The sequence below is a fragment of the Pangasianodon hypophthalmus genome, chromosome 9 (assembly GCF_027358585.1).
Source record: "Pangasianodon hypophthalmus isolate fPanHyp1 chromosome 9, fPanHyp1.pri, whole genome shotgun sequence".
Classification (NCBI taxonomy): Eukaryota; Metazoa; Chordata; class Actinopteri; order Siluriformes; family Pangasiidae; genus Pangasianodon; species Pangasianodon hypophthalmus.
In genome coordinates this window covers 14,731,382-14,749,095 of record NC_069718.1, presented here as the reverse complement: position 1 = coordinate 14,749,095, position 17,714 = coordinate 14,731,382, and the positions used below count along the sequence as shown (strand labels likewise).

Genomic DNA, 17,714 nt, shown 5'->3' with positions numbered 1-17,714 from the left:
ACCCTACCCCCTCTGAACTGACTGATTTCTCCTTCACGACCCCTCCATCTACCCAAGCTGCACAGCTGTGTTAGTTCATCAGAACCCTGACACAAGATTTCAATTCTCTGCTGCTTCTCTCCCTTGGGTTGATCAGTAATGGAGAGAGCTCAATCTGAAGTCCTCTGCACCCTAGGGCAGCTTCAGAATAAGTTTGCTTCAGCCAAATGCCGACCTCCATCATTGGATGAAAAGCCTTAATTTCTTCTCATATTATCAGACAGGCAATTTTCCACCTGTATCTGTATGTGACAAGAAACACCCCCCCCCCCAGTTTTGTATGCCATGGATATGGTGTCTCAGCAGGGATCATAGATCTCTGTATTTCTGTACAGAAAGCAGCAGCGTCCACATCAGACAGAATCTGTAGTTGTTTTCCCAGCACTTGGAAAATAGGTGGTGGATAAAAGGGCATCGCCAGAGAAGGAGCTTGACTCCCAGTTATACATAATGCAGTTCCTTACTGCCCCCTGCCTGTGCAGTATAGACTAACACCCAGGGACTCTTCTGTAAAATAAACCAGCACAGACATGCCTGTAGCAATGTTTCCACTTTGTCATTAGAGTAATGTTTTCTCACCAATTTATTCTGTATTCAGCTTGCATGTGTATATGGCACAAAGCAGTTGTCAGGCAGAATGACATTACATAATAATGCCATGGCTGATGTTTATTAAATATCAACTTTAGCTACTTTGCATTTTCTTTTTTTTTCTTTTTTTTGCATTTCTTCATTTCACATTAACATCCTTCCAGGAAGGAATGGACACAAAAGGAGAAACAAAATATTTTTGTCTCAACAAAACAAGACTAAAAAACCCATCTTTTTTTCACATCATACTACACAAATGAGAAGTAGTTAGACGAAATTGTCCAAAAGTAAGAACATATTGTGTGGGATAAGTAGGGGAGAAGGTATAGAGGTGCAGCACAGCAGTGACATGAATAGGTTCATATATTATATATATATATATATATATATATATATATATATATATATATATATATATATATATATATATATATATATATATATATATATATATATATATATATATATATATATATATATATATATGTATGTATGTATATGTGTGTGTGTGTGTGTGTGTGTAAACCCTCACTAGAAGTACAATTTGAAATGAGCTCCAACATACCCCTGGTCCAGGACAGCAATATTTGGGGGAATAAAAATTGTTATATATAGTTATAGCGACTTGTTATAGTCAGTCAATTTCTCAACAGGATCTTTATCCAAGATTATAGAATAGAGCTTAAGCTCTCCAGGAATTGCTCAGAAATATCACCACCCTCTCCTTAGTTCTGTTCTTTTAGACTAGCTGACTGGGTCAGAAGCCATAAGTTTTTATATAGTGTAGATAAAGGCAACAGTGACAACTCACGCTCAGAGGTTTCATGAGTGCTACTAACCTCTTCTCCAATAGCATCGTTCCTTTCAGAGCATTAATTTCTCACAGTAAATCATAGATGCGAGTCTCTATGAGGGTGAGGCATTTCAGGGAACACAGTAGGGACGACAAGATGACAAGTAAGAACTAAAACAGGAAACAGCTTTAGCTTTTACAGACACCTTCCTCCTGGCAGTTGTCATACTTTTGCACTGAATGATAAACATTTACAGAGTCAAGTTGATGACTGTATCAGGACAAGAGAGACACTATGAACAAACACCACTGGAATGGAACTTTACAATACATTAACGTGCCCAGGCTTTTCCTCACCACAGTGCTATTATTGTTAACATCACTGATCTCCATACGCACAGCGATATGGGTTAAAGGCCTTCGGCTATGCTTAGATCAGTTACAAATACTGATCTAAAATCACTCATTAACATCACTGGCTCACTCCTGTACATGCATGATGGTAAACAGTGCCATAATCTCAATGTCACCTTGTTACCTAGCCACTGTGCCACACGCAATAATATCAGTCACCACAGTAATATATTGCACATCTCAATGTTCATAGGTAAGATATAAGAGGTATTGTATACTGCATATTTTATAGTACACCACACCATCCTTAGCAGACATCAACACTTTGGGCCCAGGGGGAAAATAAATGGTATGTAACAGCAAGGTAATTTGGAGGGAGCAGCATTTTCAGGAACAAAAAAAAAAATCTCATTCAATAGACAAGTTGTTGTCATCAGTCGCTACAGTCATGACAAGATTGGAAGAAGGAGAACTCAAAATCAGGCCACTGACTAGCAGATGAGGGAGAGAAAGCTGTTTTTTGTAAAGCTGCCAGAGCGAGCGAGCAGACATTCACAGAAACATGCGGCTAAGGCAGGCAGCACAATCAACTGAATTACAAAACGGGTCATCGACAAAGTTTCAAGCACAGCTTCTGCAGAATGGAGAATCGGGAAAAATAAAAATTAAAAAAAAAAAAAAAAAAAACAATTTAAATCCACACTACCCCTAGAGAAGCTTCACATATTGCACTCAGTCCCACTAGTTCATGAAGTGCCACAGACAATTACGTACAATAGGCTACATTGCCTAAGATGTTCCGCAAGATAGACAAAAGGGGAAAAGAAGACAGAAAGATGTCAGTGGTTCCAGCCAGGATGACAAAAATAATGTACAAGAGTCTCAAATGATCATCAAGCATCCATGTCTAATAAAAAGCATACAATCACTAGTCATTCTGTTGATTTGAATTTAAGCAAATTTAGAAAAAAAAAATTCAAACATCATCTTCATATTGTCCAGTCACTCAGTTCTGGGACAGCTACGGGAAGTGTAACTCGTGCTGGAGTCTCCCTTTATAAAAGTATTTTAGGGGGACATCAGCATCCATGTTGGTATACAGTGTGTTCATGATTCTCATCCCCCAGTCAGACAGAGAGAGAGGGCATGTGCTGTCTCTCTGCACTGGCCGCTGTGTGCAGGATGCGCTGGTGTCACAAGGCCTAGTGCAGTTTGAGCTTAAAGGCAGAAAGCTCCATGGGCTCCAGGCTGATAACAGAGTTGTTGGAGAGTGGAGGCTCCGAGTACATCAGCGTCAGCGACGTAGGCTGCAACAACTGCAGGTCCAGACCCCGGAACAGCCCCGACACGGCCAGCTAGAGATACCATGCACAGAACACTCTTATCAGACACTAGCAGGCACAGAGCCTGAAGAATTCAGGAAAAATTGGTACTGTGGTGGAAAAAACATCCTTATTAAAGTTTACTTAAATCATAAAAGCAGGCTGTGAGACAAGCTTATACATTAAAAAAAGAATACTCCTGCATTTTTAAACCCAATGTCAATCTACCCTTTCTCCAACATGTGCGATTACTACAGACAATAATGGACACATTTCCCTGTAATGAGATATGAATGGATAACTATTTACTTGAAATTCGCATATAATGGAAGTCTAAGGGCAGTTCTTAAGCTCAGTCAATAAAAATTTATGTGAAACATTCTTGTGGGACACTTTTTCAGTTTCCTGACTGTGCATGGTTACAACAAAACCTTAGGGCATAAGTTCCCAACTCTGGTCCTGGAGAACCCCTTGTCCTACACATAGCGTGCTCCCTGTTCCCAGCACACCTGATTAAACAGATAATTAGAAGACCTTCCTGAATTGTGGGTGTGTTAGAGCAGGGAAAACATTAATATGTGCGGGACAGGAAGGTACTTCAGAAACAGGGTTGGGAACCTCTGCCTTAGGGGAAGTGTAATAACCACACATCTTGTCCCAGTGATGGACAGTAGATATTATCTTTGATAATCAAATTCTCTCATGGCTGTCTCACCACAAGACCTTTATTGGTAGAGTGTAATGGTTGTGGTTTTGAATTCATGTTTTTAATAAATGTGTCAAAATTCTTGTGGTAATCACACACATGGACATCACAGAAGTGACAGGTACAGATTAGTTTGAAAAACCTTCTAATAGTCCTTTAAATCATAAATGTTCTCCAGCATGTAAAGTCTCCTCTCCTCACTGTTCACATTTCTGTTACACTTTTAATCAGCTCTGTGTTTTTGCTGCAGGGACTAACCTTGCCCTGTGTGGTGGTGCAGTTGAATCCAGGGTTTTGGAGCTCGAGGCCACAGTCAAGACCCAGCCGATGCAGCAGGAGAGCCGTGTGTGGGGAGGGTGAGTTGGCGTCCTGGAAAACACCCATAAAGTATTGCTAACAGGCACAAACATCCACAAAATAATACGAGACAGTCAGCAGCTGAAAATCATCTAAAAAATTAGAAGTTTATGTTTAGAAGTTTATGTTGGATTTTAATCTAAACAAAATTTGTAACTTTTACAGTTGTATCATGGATTCAAACAGCTACAGCATTACAGTAATACAAATGTTACCTGGCCCTGGATGCTCCTGAGGTTGAGCAGATGAATGTCGCAGGGCAGTGTTGTCGCCAGTGGGGAAAAGGTGCGGAGAGGGGGAATGCCACGTTTCTTTGGAATGACCGGCAGTGCCAGCACCTCATGGTTCAAGATGGTAGAGGTCATGTGACTCAGCAAAGAGGGGAAGCTGACTGGTCCACTGTCAACAGCCTGTAGAAACATACAGATTGCAGTAAGCTTACAGCATGCAAAGTATAAGATCTATAATAAATACTACAGTCAACTATATCATACATATATCAGAGCTAGACTATTATAATATTGCTAGTATTTCAGCTCAAAATTCTCTGGCAGTACAGAAACACTGGCAGTATACCTGCATCCTGCCACAGTTTATATACAGAAACACTGTAATACAGAGATTGGAAGTGGACAGAATAATGCATCACACATGGGACACATGGAGCAGAAAGCAGCTAAGGTAATGGACAGGAAAGAAGTGCAGCCTATTCACCTAAAGCTATAAACATCAAAACCCCTCTGCTGCTTTGGTAACATTACCTCTTTTGTGCTGTCTCCTAAAACATGAGCGATGATTTTACTAATCATGTGGCTGATTTTGGCATAAGAGCCCATAGGCTGCATGGAATAAGAAGGAAGTGATTGAGAAAGAAAATGAGGGGAGAGTAATCAAGAAAAACTGATGAGAATGACACAAAATGAAAGCCACTTGCAGCATAAAAAGACACACATACAATACCAGGTCCAAGTGAACCACAGAGTCACATAAATATCATTTACATCATTCACATTTAAATTTCCAGCTCAAACCCACCAGGCAAAAGAGCCATCAGATCAGTGTGTGTGACTGTTTCAATGGAAACACTCAAGGGCAAGGAATTCAATGGATGAAGCACTAACTTCACATAAGCACACCCATCAGCACGCCTCCCTTACAACAAATGTCCTCACTACAGCTACAGGAGCATGAAAACAGTGCCACCTTATGGCCGAGAACTCATTTCACTCACCCTGCTGCTGCTGGATCTCCTCTCTAACAGGAGCCGGAAGCGGTTAGCTGTCCTCTTGTTATCCTTCAGACCTTGTCCCAGACCTCTGTTATCATCCTGCATCAATCTACGGTCCAGAATCACCTCCAACTGACCTGTGAGGGATGTGTGAAAGAGACAATGTGAAATCTAGTAACACTACATTCAAATTATCACCATATCCTACACAGATACAATCTAGACAAACTCTACATTGAGAAAGCCAGTATACTGACCACTGGCAAGGCTGCTGACTCCCAGGGCCTGGGCCGTGTGCAGGGTCAGGCGATACTGGCTGTCCTGGATGTAGGCCATGGTGGGCATGGGGTAGAAGTTGGCCTGCAGTGGTATCTTCTGGAAGTACCTGCGTGGCTGGATCTGAGATGGAACGACCATTACATGTCAGTTAGCCCTCTTTCATAGACAAGGTACTGGTGCTCAATCTCGAAGTGTTCTATGCATTTGTACCACAAAAGGACCACTTCTTGGCTGGTTCTTTTCTAGATGGTCATGCTGCTGCTGGTTTTGAATCAAGAACCAGCAATATCATGGCCAAGGAAAAGGATCATTGTTGCCATGACAATAACTCTGGGAGCTTAAGTTATGTGCATGACAATCATTTAATAAAAGATGTGATCTGTGCATAGGGGATGAAAATTTTGTTAGGAGGCTAAATTAAGTATTGCAACACTGAATCAGTGGAAATCAGAGGAGGAAAGAAACATTTGTAAAACTATTGAGGTTTGTAATTATGTGTACCCTGTGAATAAAAAAAATCCCATTAGGAATGTCTGATTATGCATTTGCTCAGCTCATAAACCGGTAAAAATGTGGGACAGTTCTTAAAAAGGTTTGTTAGTTCCCTGAACCAGGTCCAACCACTCTGTGGAAAAGAAGCCATTGTTAAACCATGGGCTAATAACCTTTAATAAATGGACCATTCATGAAAACACTCCTGGGGTATAAAAACTGCTTATAAAAAGTACAATCAAATTGGCTTTTTTAATTAAAGAAAATTTATGTGTAGAAAATTTATGTGCAGGCTTAAGATCGTGTTGTTCACTATGCTGATAAAGTCTACTTATGGGATAGATTAAATTACTATTGAGGATAATAAAACTAAACATACTTTAGGCTAAAAATAGGTTTAGGATGTAATTAGCCAAAATTTGCCCAAAATTTATTGGCAAGGTGGAAGAAGGCATTACTTCTATTATTTCAGTGACAGTGAATGATGCTTTTGCAGACACTTAAGACAGTAATGTTCAGAGAGTAGATGTGTCCCTCTAGTGAACAGAGGAACAAGTGAATGCACTTTGAATGAATGCTAACCTGGAAACCATTGAGGTCTGTGTAGAATGTGTCCTCACTCCGGATGTCTGTGACCATACGCATGGCCAGCTCTTTATTATTCTGGTCCCTGATGTCCACCAAGGTGGTGATGTCCAGAGACAGACCATCTATACCTGAGGGACGCAATATAAACATGTTAAAAAGCACACGAAAAATGCTGGTATGTGCAATTATGCAGGACGACCATAGGGTATGTGTGTGTATGTGTATACCTGGCACGTTGTGTATGCGGACCGTTTGCTGGAAGTGCTGGTAGTATGCAACCACCTCAGAAAAGAGAGGACCCTCCACAACACGCACAGTTGGAGGCTCTTTCTGCACGTATGGCTGAGAGACAGAACAAAACATGATTTTCACACAGCAGGCAACAAATTTCTTGCCACTCACATGCCTTTATGACTTTACTATTTGAAAGGTCAAAATTTGCATAGCTTTTTAATATATCAGTCTCTATCTTGTTAACCAGAAGGACTGCATAGTTCCTTTGACTTTTTCAAAAATACAGGCAACAAAAACAAGGTACTAAATACATACTGAAATACAGAGATTATTCAAAAGCAGGGAAACACCAAATCAGACATATTAATAGCTAGGTACCACACTCCCCATTCATTCCTGCATTGAGGCTGTGAATGATCACAAATAAGACATGACCCGACCTGACCTCGACAAATTCCTAGTACTATAAAATGTTCTTTACTGTACCTGGCAATAAACTGTTTCTGATTCTGATTCTGAAGAGCACACTCAAATGTCAGCTAGCTACATTATGTCCTTTATGGTGATGAAATAACTGTCCGAGACATGAACAATATACCCTCATTTTCTCAGTTTCTGCCCAAAGTGATCCAAAGTTGTAGCAATTCTGTAGCAATTTCTTTGCACTGAATTAGATAGCTCTTAAAGTGATGTTTCTATATTTTTGTTGAAAGGATATTATACATGTTATACATGTTATGTCAGAAACTCCATTACTGACAGGATGAGGCATGTCTCCATTTTCTTTCAGCAAAAACTGCAAATTAATTAGCCAGCACAGATGTGACAATATTACAATCTTAAAAGTACACTTTGCAACTTTGAGGCAGGAGGTGTGTTCTTATCTTGTGATCGTTTCTCATGGTCAAGCTTGCTTGCCTGTGCATTTCTGCTTGCCTTTCTGTTAATGAAAATAAACTGTAGACAAGCAATTGCCACCTCCAATGTAAAAAGTCCTTTATTCCATCCTTCTAAGCTCTCTAATAAATCAAATCCAAGTAAGACTGATTACCATGGCAATGCCATCCGGTAAGAAGAGGTAAGCGCCGCTCTTGTCCTTGGAAGCCTGAGTTCCGTAGGTGAGGAATTGGATTTGCACCCTCACCTCCTGAGGGTCATCCTTACGGCGGATACTCTGGTACACACAGAGCAAAGACCAGACACAAACGAGAAAGAAAAAAAATTTCAATAACAATCAATAATTTCTCTCATACCCATTTAGCCTACAAATCCATATTTTCACTGCTTACTGATCTAACTCAGTTGTTGTGGAGCAGGAACACATGCAGTAAAGATGTCTGAAAGGTTGAAGGATTGAAGTATAAATGTGTCTCACAAAATAGGCCAACTAGGTTATCAACACACTAATGTAGTCCAATATTACTTGATAAGCTTACAAATCAAAAACAAACCATTAATCTTGCTTTAGAGTTTTATGGATTTAAACCAACAAAGCAGAGAAGTGAAATGCAAACACACAACCATGCTGTGTGTGTACTTTGTAGTAATCTATTACCAAAACTGATTAACTCAACAAACAAGGACATTGTCACAGATGCAAAGTATCATTGCTGTATAGATTCCCTACCTGTGGTCAAATATAAACATATGGCCTGAATATTTCTACTTAAGGCAGTTTACCACATCCTTTTTCAAAACATGGAAGTTGTCCTGATTTTAACAGTAGGGGTGTTATTCAAATGCTTGCAGGCTATAAGGATCCATCCAAAAATAGACACTTTAAGTGTGAATCTTCCTCTTGCTACAAATGAGTGAGTTTTAAAGCCAGGTCTATGACGTATGTGGCAAAAAAAGAATCCCTACCAATTCAGGGGCAATATACACAAAGAATCTTATATACATCAAACAAGAAATGCCCTCTCTATACTGCTATTGACAAAAAAACAGAAAAAAGATCATAGCTATCGATGATGGCATTTTTCAGAATGGAATATCGACAGTGTTTGGCTGATATTGAGATTTGCAAGGTCAACTATATCATACTATACTGAAACACACTAGATGCTATAATGCTCATATCTGAAACATATTTTCTTTTAGATGTTATAAAGCCATGGTTACACTGTTATAATGCACTACATAAGGACTGTGTAACTCGATACTCCAAATGTAATATAAATATAAATTCCGGCATTAATATACCCGTGTTGGCTATGCTGACCATTTGCCAAAAATATATTTGACACGAGCATTTAGATGTCTGTTTTCATGTATGAAATCATCAGCAGTTTTATTTATTTGATCACATTAACATTTTATATGGTTGTGCATTTGGATTTCCTTTATTAGTTTACCGTGCACACTGCCTCAGCACTAGCCAATCACTGTCAATGTCCCCTCATGAAACATGCCATCATCTGCAGCAAAAGGGTCAAGCCTGCCCTTCTTTTTCAGTTAGGAAATCCTCAGTAAAAAAATTTCCTTAGAAACTTTTAGTGTTAACATGGTGTTAATTCTTTATGAATACAGCCCCAGAATTGTTTGTTGTTTTCCCCCAAAAAACTAAACAGAGAGCTGACAACTTCTGGTATTTATATCACTTTACAGCAAAGACATACACTCACTGGCCACTTTAACAGGAACACTTGTACACCTGCACATTCATGCAATTATGCAATCAGCCAATGATGTGGCAGCAGCACAATTCACAAATTCATGCAGATACAGGTCAAGAGCTTGTTCACATCAAATATCAGAATGGAGGAAAATGTGATGTCAGTGACTTTAAGCATGACACCAACTTCCACTTAGTTGGTGCCATACGGCTGGTGCAGCAGGGGTACAGGTGTTCCAGTTAAAGTGGCCAGTAGGTTTATATTCTCAAGTAAAAACTCACTAGAACAAAAAATATAACCTGAGCATTTAAATTTATAGCAGTCTGCAGTACAACCTAAGCACTTCAAGTTAAAATCTGGCATTAAACCCTCTAAGGTCTATAGCTTCATTTTTATACTGGTGTTCACACCGTACTAGACTTTTATGACTCTAGCCCCACTGGATTGCTGGCTCACCTCCAACAGGCCTGTGGTGCCAGAGAAGCCCAGTGTGAGAGACTGGGTTTGTATGTAGAAGGGCTGTGAATCAGCCACCTGAGAGCGCACAGGAAGGGGATCCAAACCATTCATGCTCTGACTCCGCCCCGGAACCCTCAGCAGTGTATCAGATCGCAAAGTCATGGGGGAGTCGATCGAGTCATACAGATGGAATACAGCCAATCCCAGAGCAGGGAGGCGGGTCATGAAGGAAGCCTGGATTTGACAGGAGGACAGAACAGCAGAAGAGAATCAGACAATTTATTTTTTACTAAATAAAATTTATTTTTATTTAAATTTTTAAAATTATTTAAAAATATTTTATACTATTTAAAAATCATTAAAAATATTATACAGTAAATCTGGTTTTAGTTCATTTCTAAGAAAAGCACAACGTAAGACTCATATTACTTCTTTTACTGAAGGTGCAATAATCCCAATCTCCTTTCTTATTGCTTTTTTTTTTTTTTTTTTTTTTTTAAACCAACAATAATTGTTTCTGCCATCAGGCTTGCTCTGACTGGCTGCATGAAAGCATTTGTCTAAAGTCAACTTTGTTTCAGGGATAATGTCTGCATTCTCAGTAACAGGGTACTGAGTAAAGGTTCATTTGTTTTATGCTGGAGACACACACACACACACACCCACACACCCACCTGGTAGACTTCTCCATCCATCTGCACAGCGGAGCTCCACTGTGCACTGAGCTGCACTGGTAGAGTCTGGCCATCCTCAGTGCGTACTCTGACCCGTACTGTGTTCACCAGTACAGTGACCACACATAGACGCTCCTGCTCCACAGGGTTAAACAGCACAAGGTACCTGAACAAGAGAGACATACAGGCTGGTGATTGAGTACACAAGGTCTGGAGATAAGAGTACTTTACGAGATAAGAGTTTGCAGTACTTCATGAGGTCCTTTCAGTTAAAGCTGGCTATTTATTAACGTGTCAATGGGAAAACTCTACTGGAATGCAAACTGCTTTTGCATTGCCCTGGTTCACTGACTAGCACTACATTGCACTGACCCGAACAGAATACCAGGAAACCATCGGTTATGAGATTTTTTTTTTTTTTTTTAAAACAAAATATTTGATAATTTTCCATAACTATGGATGTATGAAATTTTTCCCCCACGCACACACAATAATAATAGAAATTAAAAAATGAATAACATGATGCTCCTCAGGTTCCAGTGCTATGGTTACTAAAAAATCCTACATCTTGTTTGGCCTGAGTGGTCATTTTAAGCGGGTGGCGTACCTGGGAGAAGAGTCCAATTCAATCAGAGTGCGCTGGGGTAAAGAGTCCTGTGTGGCACGCCTGTCATCCTACACTCACAAACACACCCAGGCGCGCGCGCACACACACACACACACACACACACACACACACACACACACACACACACACACACACACACACACACACACACACACACCAAGAGGAGCTTCATGAGAGGATTTTAAATGACTTCTGCTGAATTGTTTACATAAACAGAGTTATTCTTGTTCTCTTTACCGTTTCCAGGAAGGGTTCAGTTTGGTAGAAGCGATAGACATCTTTATTTTTCATTATGAGAAAGTGTGCTGCATTAATGATCACTCTTTTCAAGCCAATAAGTGAGCGCAATAACCTGCATAAGCAAAGAACACAACAAAATCAAAAACAGAAAACAGGCTACATTTTGGTTATATGGTATTAGCACCACTTGTAGTATTTATTCACTATGTTTAGCAAGTACTTTTGGTCTGCCTTAATTTTTTTTTTAATATAGTCTCGTTAATTCTGACCTGGTGCCGTAGTCAACGACAACAGCCTCCTTGGCAGTGCCGGTGATGGCATCGTGATGCTGGAAGAGAGCAATATTGCGCCTTGCATCCGTCAAAAGAGAGTAGTCTGAGGTGGGGTAGCGCGCTTCCATTCCTGCATGGCGTGCATGTGCAACAGCCAAACTGTAGAGAATCTCTGCCCCCCTGAAACATAACATAAGACAATTCAACTGCTATTCAAACTGCTACACCTGCTGGCTGCTAAGCTGGCTTGACAATTCTATGTCGCTAAACGTTTTGTTACTTCTGCTTTGTGCCTGCAGCGAAAGAAAAAAACCTAGCAAACATTGTGGTGCTTATGATGCTGTGAAACACCATATCTAGCCTTTGCTTAGGAAGCTATTGCCAGCCTAAGCAACAGCAGTGGGAAATAACACTAGAAGCTATCATTACCAATCACCAATAACAGCTTTAAAGAAGTGATAATTATGAGCACAGGTTCACAATGCATTATGCCAGACAAGTAGGCAAGGGAATAAAGAACAAATGCCTTGGGCCACCTGGCAATACAAATTCCTTCCTGCCAACTATGAAAGCGCTAGCCAGAGAAGTAATTAAATCACTAAATTCAATAACCATTAGTTGATTCTTGCTGTTGTGTGCAAATTTGGCAGCACATGACTTAAACTAGACAAAGTGCCAGAAAAAAAAAAAAAGACTTTTCCTATACTGACTTTGGGCACAGGATGTGATTAAAAACAAACTGTGAACTAACCTAAGGTGGGATTCAAGAACACGGTCTAGGTTTTTGTAGAATGGTCTAGAGGTGTAGTAGCCACTCCAGTAATGATCCTCTCGGTCAGCATACGCAAAGAAATCTCCACTCAGTACAGGGTAACCAGGCGGTCTCATCCCCTGGCCCACCCCATTAGCCTTATACACAGCGTTGAAGTAGTCCGTTAGTGTGCCAAACTGGGCCTTAAAACAGAGAAGTACACTATTAACTGCAGAGTCTACTCAAAACAGCAAATATGTTAAATTACCAGAATCAGATTAACTCTATAAACTCCAATAAGCAAGGTCAAATAAGAAGGTTTCTGTCAGCAGCTGCAAATCAAGTGCTATACCTACATAAGAGAAAAAATGAAACTAAGCAAGACTGTAGGCTGACAATTAGCAATTTCTGTTTCCTATTGAGCAGACAATCTGATTCACGGCAAATATGCACTCATGTACTATAGATATAGTTGGCTCAGGATAAGTCTGGATAGTCTGTTAAGGCTCGCTGTAGTAGTATACCAGTACAATACTTACCTGAACATGCAATTCTGGGTGAGAGTTCATGTAATCAAAAAGCTTCTGGTAGTTGATATATTGTTGGTCCCACTCCAGGGCTTTATCATAGCGGAAATCGTCTCCCAATGGTACCAGCAGAACTTTGCTACGGAAAAGCTTAGACTTCTTGCGATATTGGTCCAAAAGGGCTTGAACCCTAGGATGCAAAAAGAAGGAAACAAGTGCATTGTTAATGATGCTCTTTCAGCTGACAGTAATGCAGATCTAGAGTAATATAAAATGGACCATGAATTAATTAAATAAAATAAACTGTGTTTCGGAGACAGTGGTAGGATATTACCTCTCGGCCACATTAGCCTCAGAGATGGCTCGTGGAGGCACCTTCCAGGGGCAGTTGATTCTGCTGCCTGGCAGCCTCTTAAAGTCAAACTGGCAGCAGATCTTTGGGTCAGGCCCACATGTGTGAGGCACATCATAGCTGTAAAAGGGCATCATGTGGCAGAACAGGTCTGTACTTGACTCAGGATCTGTTACAGAAAACAAAAAAGTTATTCTGCATTTTTATTACAGTAGGAGTGTCAGAGATTTCTCAGTGATAAACTCTACTGGAAACTCTTTGGTTCCTGTCCTTCGTACATAGCTTACTGAGTAAAATGGATTGGACTGTTAATGATTAACAATAATCCTGGAAATTGACTAAAATTAGATCCTGTAGTGTGGTTTTAATCAGGTAGGAGATCTCACCCCAAGCCTGTCTCCACATGAACTCCAGGTTCTGTGTGGAGGCAAAATGCTTCTTAACAGAGTAGTGGACCCTCTGAATCAGCATGCTGGTCAGGTTGGCTTTCTTCAGTAAGTATGGCATGGTGGCACTGTGACCAAAAGGGTCAACAGCCCACCCTGAGCGAGGAGTCACACCTGAAAACACAGACACACATCACAAAAAAGGACAGAAAGGCCATGGCAAACAAAACTGCTATACTCTAGCTGTACATCAGGCAAAATATTTACGGAACACTAGCTACCACGTTGTTCTTTGAACATCAGCTACTGTACATTATTCTGTAAGCATACCCAAGTTTTTTTCCAGCCACTGATGCCCTTCAATAAGCTGGTCAATCATGGCAAAATAGTGACTATTGGCTTCATCTGTCATTACCCATCCTCCTGTTACAATCTCCAACTGCCCTCCCAGGATCAATCTGGCAAAGAGATTTTAAAAGACAGATTAGATTAGCAGGTGAGGAAAACCTCAATTTATAAGGTCACTTAGGTGTAACTTACTTGCGTATTGCCTCCTGTTTGTGAGTGTCTACACTCTCCCACCACTTAACAAAGAAGGACATCTCAGACCAGATGAACTTCCTGCGTGGGTCCTCTGCAAGCTTGACCACCATGTTGTTAAAAATATGTTGTGTCTGGTCATTATAATATTTGTCAAAGGTTTTGATCCAACCTGCCAGTGCAAAAGGGACAGTAGTGATCAGCAGTGGAATTCAATGTCTTCAAATCTTAGGATACTTGCATATTTTCATATGACTGAAACCAAAAACACAGGAAGGTAGATTTCCAAGAGCAGTGTTGGACCACCCTGTTGGACATTGCTCCAAGTAGGTAACAAAGTACACAAATGAGTACCCAGCATCCAGCTGCACCAGCTGAACACTAGTTTGACTGTAAGGATGCCAAGCTGGTCCAAAACATTAAGAGGAGAATAGTTTGTTTTAAGCTAGTGTGGTGTAGAATTTCTGTGGCACCACAGACACCAAAGGTACACTATATTGCCAAATGTTTGTGAACATCTGACCAATCACACACATGTGTACTTGTCGAACATCTCATTCCCCCTTTAGACCCCTCTTTGCTGTTATAACAATCTCCACTCTTCTGGGAAGGCTTTCCACTAGATTTTTGGCTGTGGGGATTTGTTTCCATTCAGCCACAAGAGCATCAGTGAGGTCAGGTACTGATGTCAGGCAAGGAGGCCTGGCATGCAGTCAGTGTGCCAATCTATCCCAAAGGTGTTCACTGGGGTTGAGGTCAGGCTCTGTGCAGGCCACTGAAATTCTTCCAAACCAACCTCAGCAAACCATATAGTTATGGACATCACTTTGTTCCAGCATAACAATGCCCCTGTGCACAGATCTGGGGCCCTTAGTTCCAGAGAGGGGAAATCTTAATGTTACAGTATACGAAGACATTCTAGATAACTCCGTGTTTCCAAATTTGTGACAACGATTTGTGGAAGGCCCACATATGGCTATGATTGTCAGGTGTCTATATACTTCTGGCCATATAGTGTACCACCCGGGGAGGGTGAAGGCTATCACATGCTTTCTCCAAGACATGTGAAGCCAGCCAACCGCATCTTGTCAAACTGCTGCTCATGCTGCATCATGGGGCAGTGTAACACACTCAAAAGAAAGTGCTATCCACCCCCTTCTGCATGAATGAGCCCATGATTGGCCAGTATCCCTGTGGTGGAATGTAAGCTCTGTTGTAGCCTAGTTTGAACACAAATGGCCACTATGTTGGCTATGCTTCCGTTGCGCCACTGGGGAGCCCCCAGGGGTAGGTTTTAAGTTATAGCTTAAGGCTACCAAAAAACTATGCTATGCCATTTATTTTCAAAGTAGGCCACAAGAGAGCATTCATTCACACCAGTAGCAAATGGCACACAAATACCTGAGAGAGTGAGCATAGCATATTTTAAAGCTTATTTAAGGTGCATAATTGGACCTTTATATGGCATTGTTTGTACCATTGGCATTAAAAATGTACCGTTACCATACAATTCTGAAGGTGAATATATGACAACACTGTCTGCTACATTATTAGAAAAAGGGACATTGGTGTATGGGGTTTAATGGTTTAAACCTCTGTACCGGCACAAACAAGAAGAAGACCAGGCTGTCTGTGTGCGACACAAACTATTGCAGCTCCGCTGAACCAAATTACATCAACATCCAGCATTCAGAGAAAAATATTTAATAAAGAGAACTGATGGACAAAATTTCAATGCAAGAATCAAAATGCAACCCCTACAGAAGTGTTAACTTGTAGGTTGGAAAGATTAAATGAGGCATTGAAATTTTTTAATAAGCTGGAAGAAGATTTGCATTCTAGGCTTCTAGGAGTGATATTCTGAGTTCATTCCACAATAACCAGAGGACAGATAGAGCAACTCATTATGTGCCCACAGTATTCCTGACAGCTTACAATTCTTCTCCAACTTGCACAATGCCACTGTGTGCCCTACTTTACCTACATCACACCTGTCTGGTGAATAGGCCGCAGAGTATCCATTTCATTTACACAAAGGCAGAATAAATAAAGCCAAGTTTGCTTAGCATATTAAAAACAGAATTAATGAAAAACATTGATTAATGGTTGTATTGAAAACATTTAATATACCAATTATCATTAATACTTAATAACATGTATCTAACTCAAAAAGGATTCCTTACTGAATAAAAACTAATAATAAAATAGTATTTTTACCTACCTGGGTCATTGTGAGAGTGAGGAACTACAAACACTTGTAGGGGTTCATTGTCCCACTCTGTGGGCTCATACGTGATATCAAAGCCCTGCTTCCACACACCTCCATCCACATTATCAAAGCTCAGCAGAGAGTACACATCCAGCATCTACACACACAGAAACAGACACATTACAAAAACTAAAGCTTACTATTAAACATTTTCTCCCTGTATTGTGTGTTAGGAGATGACATGTTCCGTCAGGCATATTTCATTTTAAGAGGAGAAGAGCACCTGTGATTCACACCCATATTTACTCAACCAAGCTATGCTACGTGTTGCACAGCCTCTTGTTGTTGGGTGTGTGATATTGAATTGGTTAAAACAAAATAAAAGGCTTCCTTTTCATGACGTTCTTGCCATATTTACTCAACACAAGGCAAACCAGGTTTTGCTGCACTGCAACTATTGAAATGAATTACATGTGGTGCGACAAAATTGCAAGTGGACACATACCTCTACTTCAAAACGTCTCTTAATATTAAAAGTCATGAAGTCATAGGATATAATATTGTGATGTACTATTAAAAAGTCTCCTAGTGCAGTTGCAATTCATGCCCATGTTTACTCATGTTAAAAATGCAGGACTCATATGGTGCAACAGAAGCTGCTAAAGTGATTTCCACAGTCATGCTGAATAGAAGCCTCTCTCAGAACACAGGCACTGAACTTAGTGTCTTTAGAGCACTTGCCTGCAGGTCGCTCTGGCCATGGCGGCCCAGTGCAAACTGGCAGTCTTGGGGTTTTATGGTGAGGAAGGTGGGTCTGCCATCAAAAGGCAGCACCCAGGAGCCGTTGGCACTGCGAAAAGGAAGCTGGCCACTGGGTGAGATGGCGCCTGTGTCCGTAAGCTCCAGCACAGAGTCTTTAATGTGGCTGATGATCTGGTGGTTCTCCTCCAGAAGCTGCTCCAGCTGCTCAATGCGGTTCTGCAACACCGAAATCTGACTCTAAAATTGAGAGGGGAGAACAAAACGTCTAACCTACCATCACAGTACAAACACGCACAGTTTCTACAGGAAAAGATGG

The 17,714-nt window shown here is 40.7% G+C and overlaps 1 protein-coding gene across 2 annotated transcripts in view; it reads right to left on the bottom strand.

Moving 5' to 3' along the window:
* Positions 1-1,089: 1,089 nt before the first annotated feature.
* The window catches only part of man2a2 (mannosidase, alpha, class 2A, member 2), a 23,365-nt gene continuing 6,740 nt past the window's right edge, over positions 1,090-17,714 (bottom strand). Inside the window, exons 3-24 of one of the 2 annotated variants that reach the window (XM_053237072.1) lie at positions 17,378-17,635; positions 16,649-16,793; positions 14,428-14,599; positions 14,218-14,345; positions 13,888-14,061; positions 13,484-13,670; positions 13,162-13,339; positions 12,623-12,825; positions 11,869-12,051; positions 11,597-11,711; positions 11,339-11,406; positions 10,732-10,897; positions 10,055-10,291; positions 8,035-8,157; positions 6,977-7,091; positions 6,744-6,877; positions 5,648-5,789; positions 5,394-5,527; positions 4,924-5,001; positions 4,378-4,572; positions 4,064-4,174; positions 1,090-3,132 (exon numbers count right to left, since the gene is read on the bottom strand). In XM_053237072.1, the coding sequence (XP_053093047.1) occupies positions 2,980-3,132; positions 4,064-4,174; positions 4,378-4,572; positions 4,924-5,001; positions 5,394-5,527; positions 5,648-5,789; positions 6,744-6,877; positions 6,977-7,091; positions 8,035-8,157; positions 10,055-10,291; positions 10,732-10,897; positions 11,339-11,406; positions 11,597-11,711; positions 11,869-12,051; positions 12,623-12,825; positions 13,162-13,339; positions 13,484-13,670; positions 13,888-14,061; positions 14,218-14,345; positions 14,428-14,599; positions 16,649-16,793; positions 17,378-17,635 (3,399 nt within the window). In that variant the 3' untranslated portion in view covers positions 1,090-2,979. The remainder of the gene's footprint in view (positions 3,133-4,063; positions 4,175-4,377; positions 4,573-4,923; positions 5,002-5,393; positions 5,528-5,647; positions 5,790-6,743; positions 6,878-6,976; positions 7,092-8,034; positions 8,158-10,054; positions 10,292-10,731; positions 10,898-11,338; positions 11,407-11,596; positions 11,712-11,868; positions 12,052-12,622; positions 12,826-13,161; positions 13,340-13,483; positions 13,671-13,887; positions 14,062-14,217; positions 14,346-14,427; positions 14,600-16,648; positions 16,794-17,377; positions 17,636-17,714) is intronic. The other variant, XM_034307214.2, reaches the window with a different exon arrangement.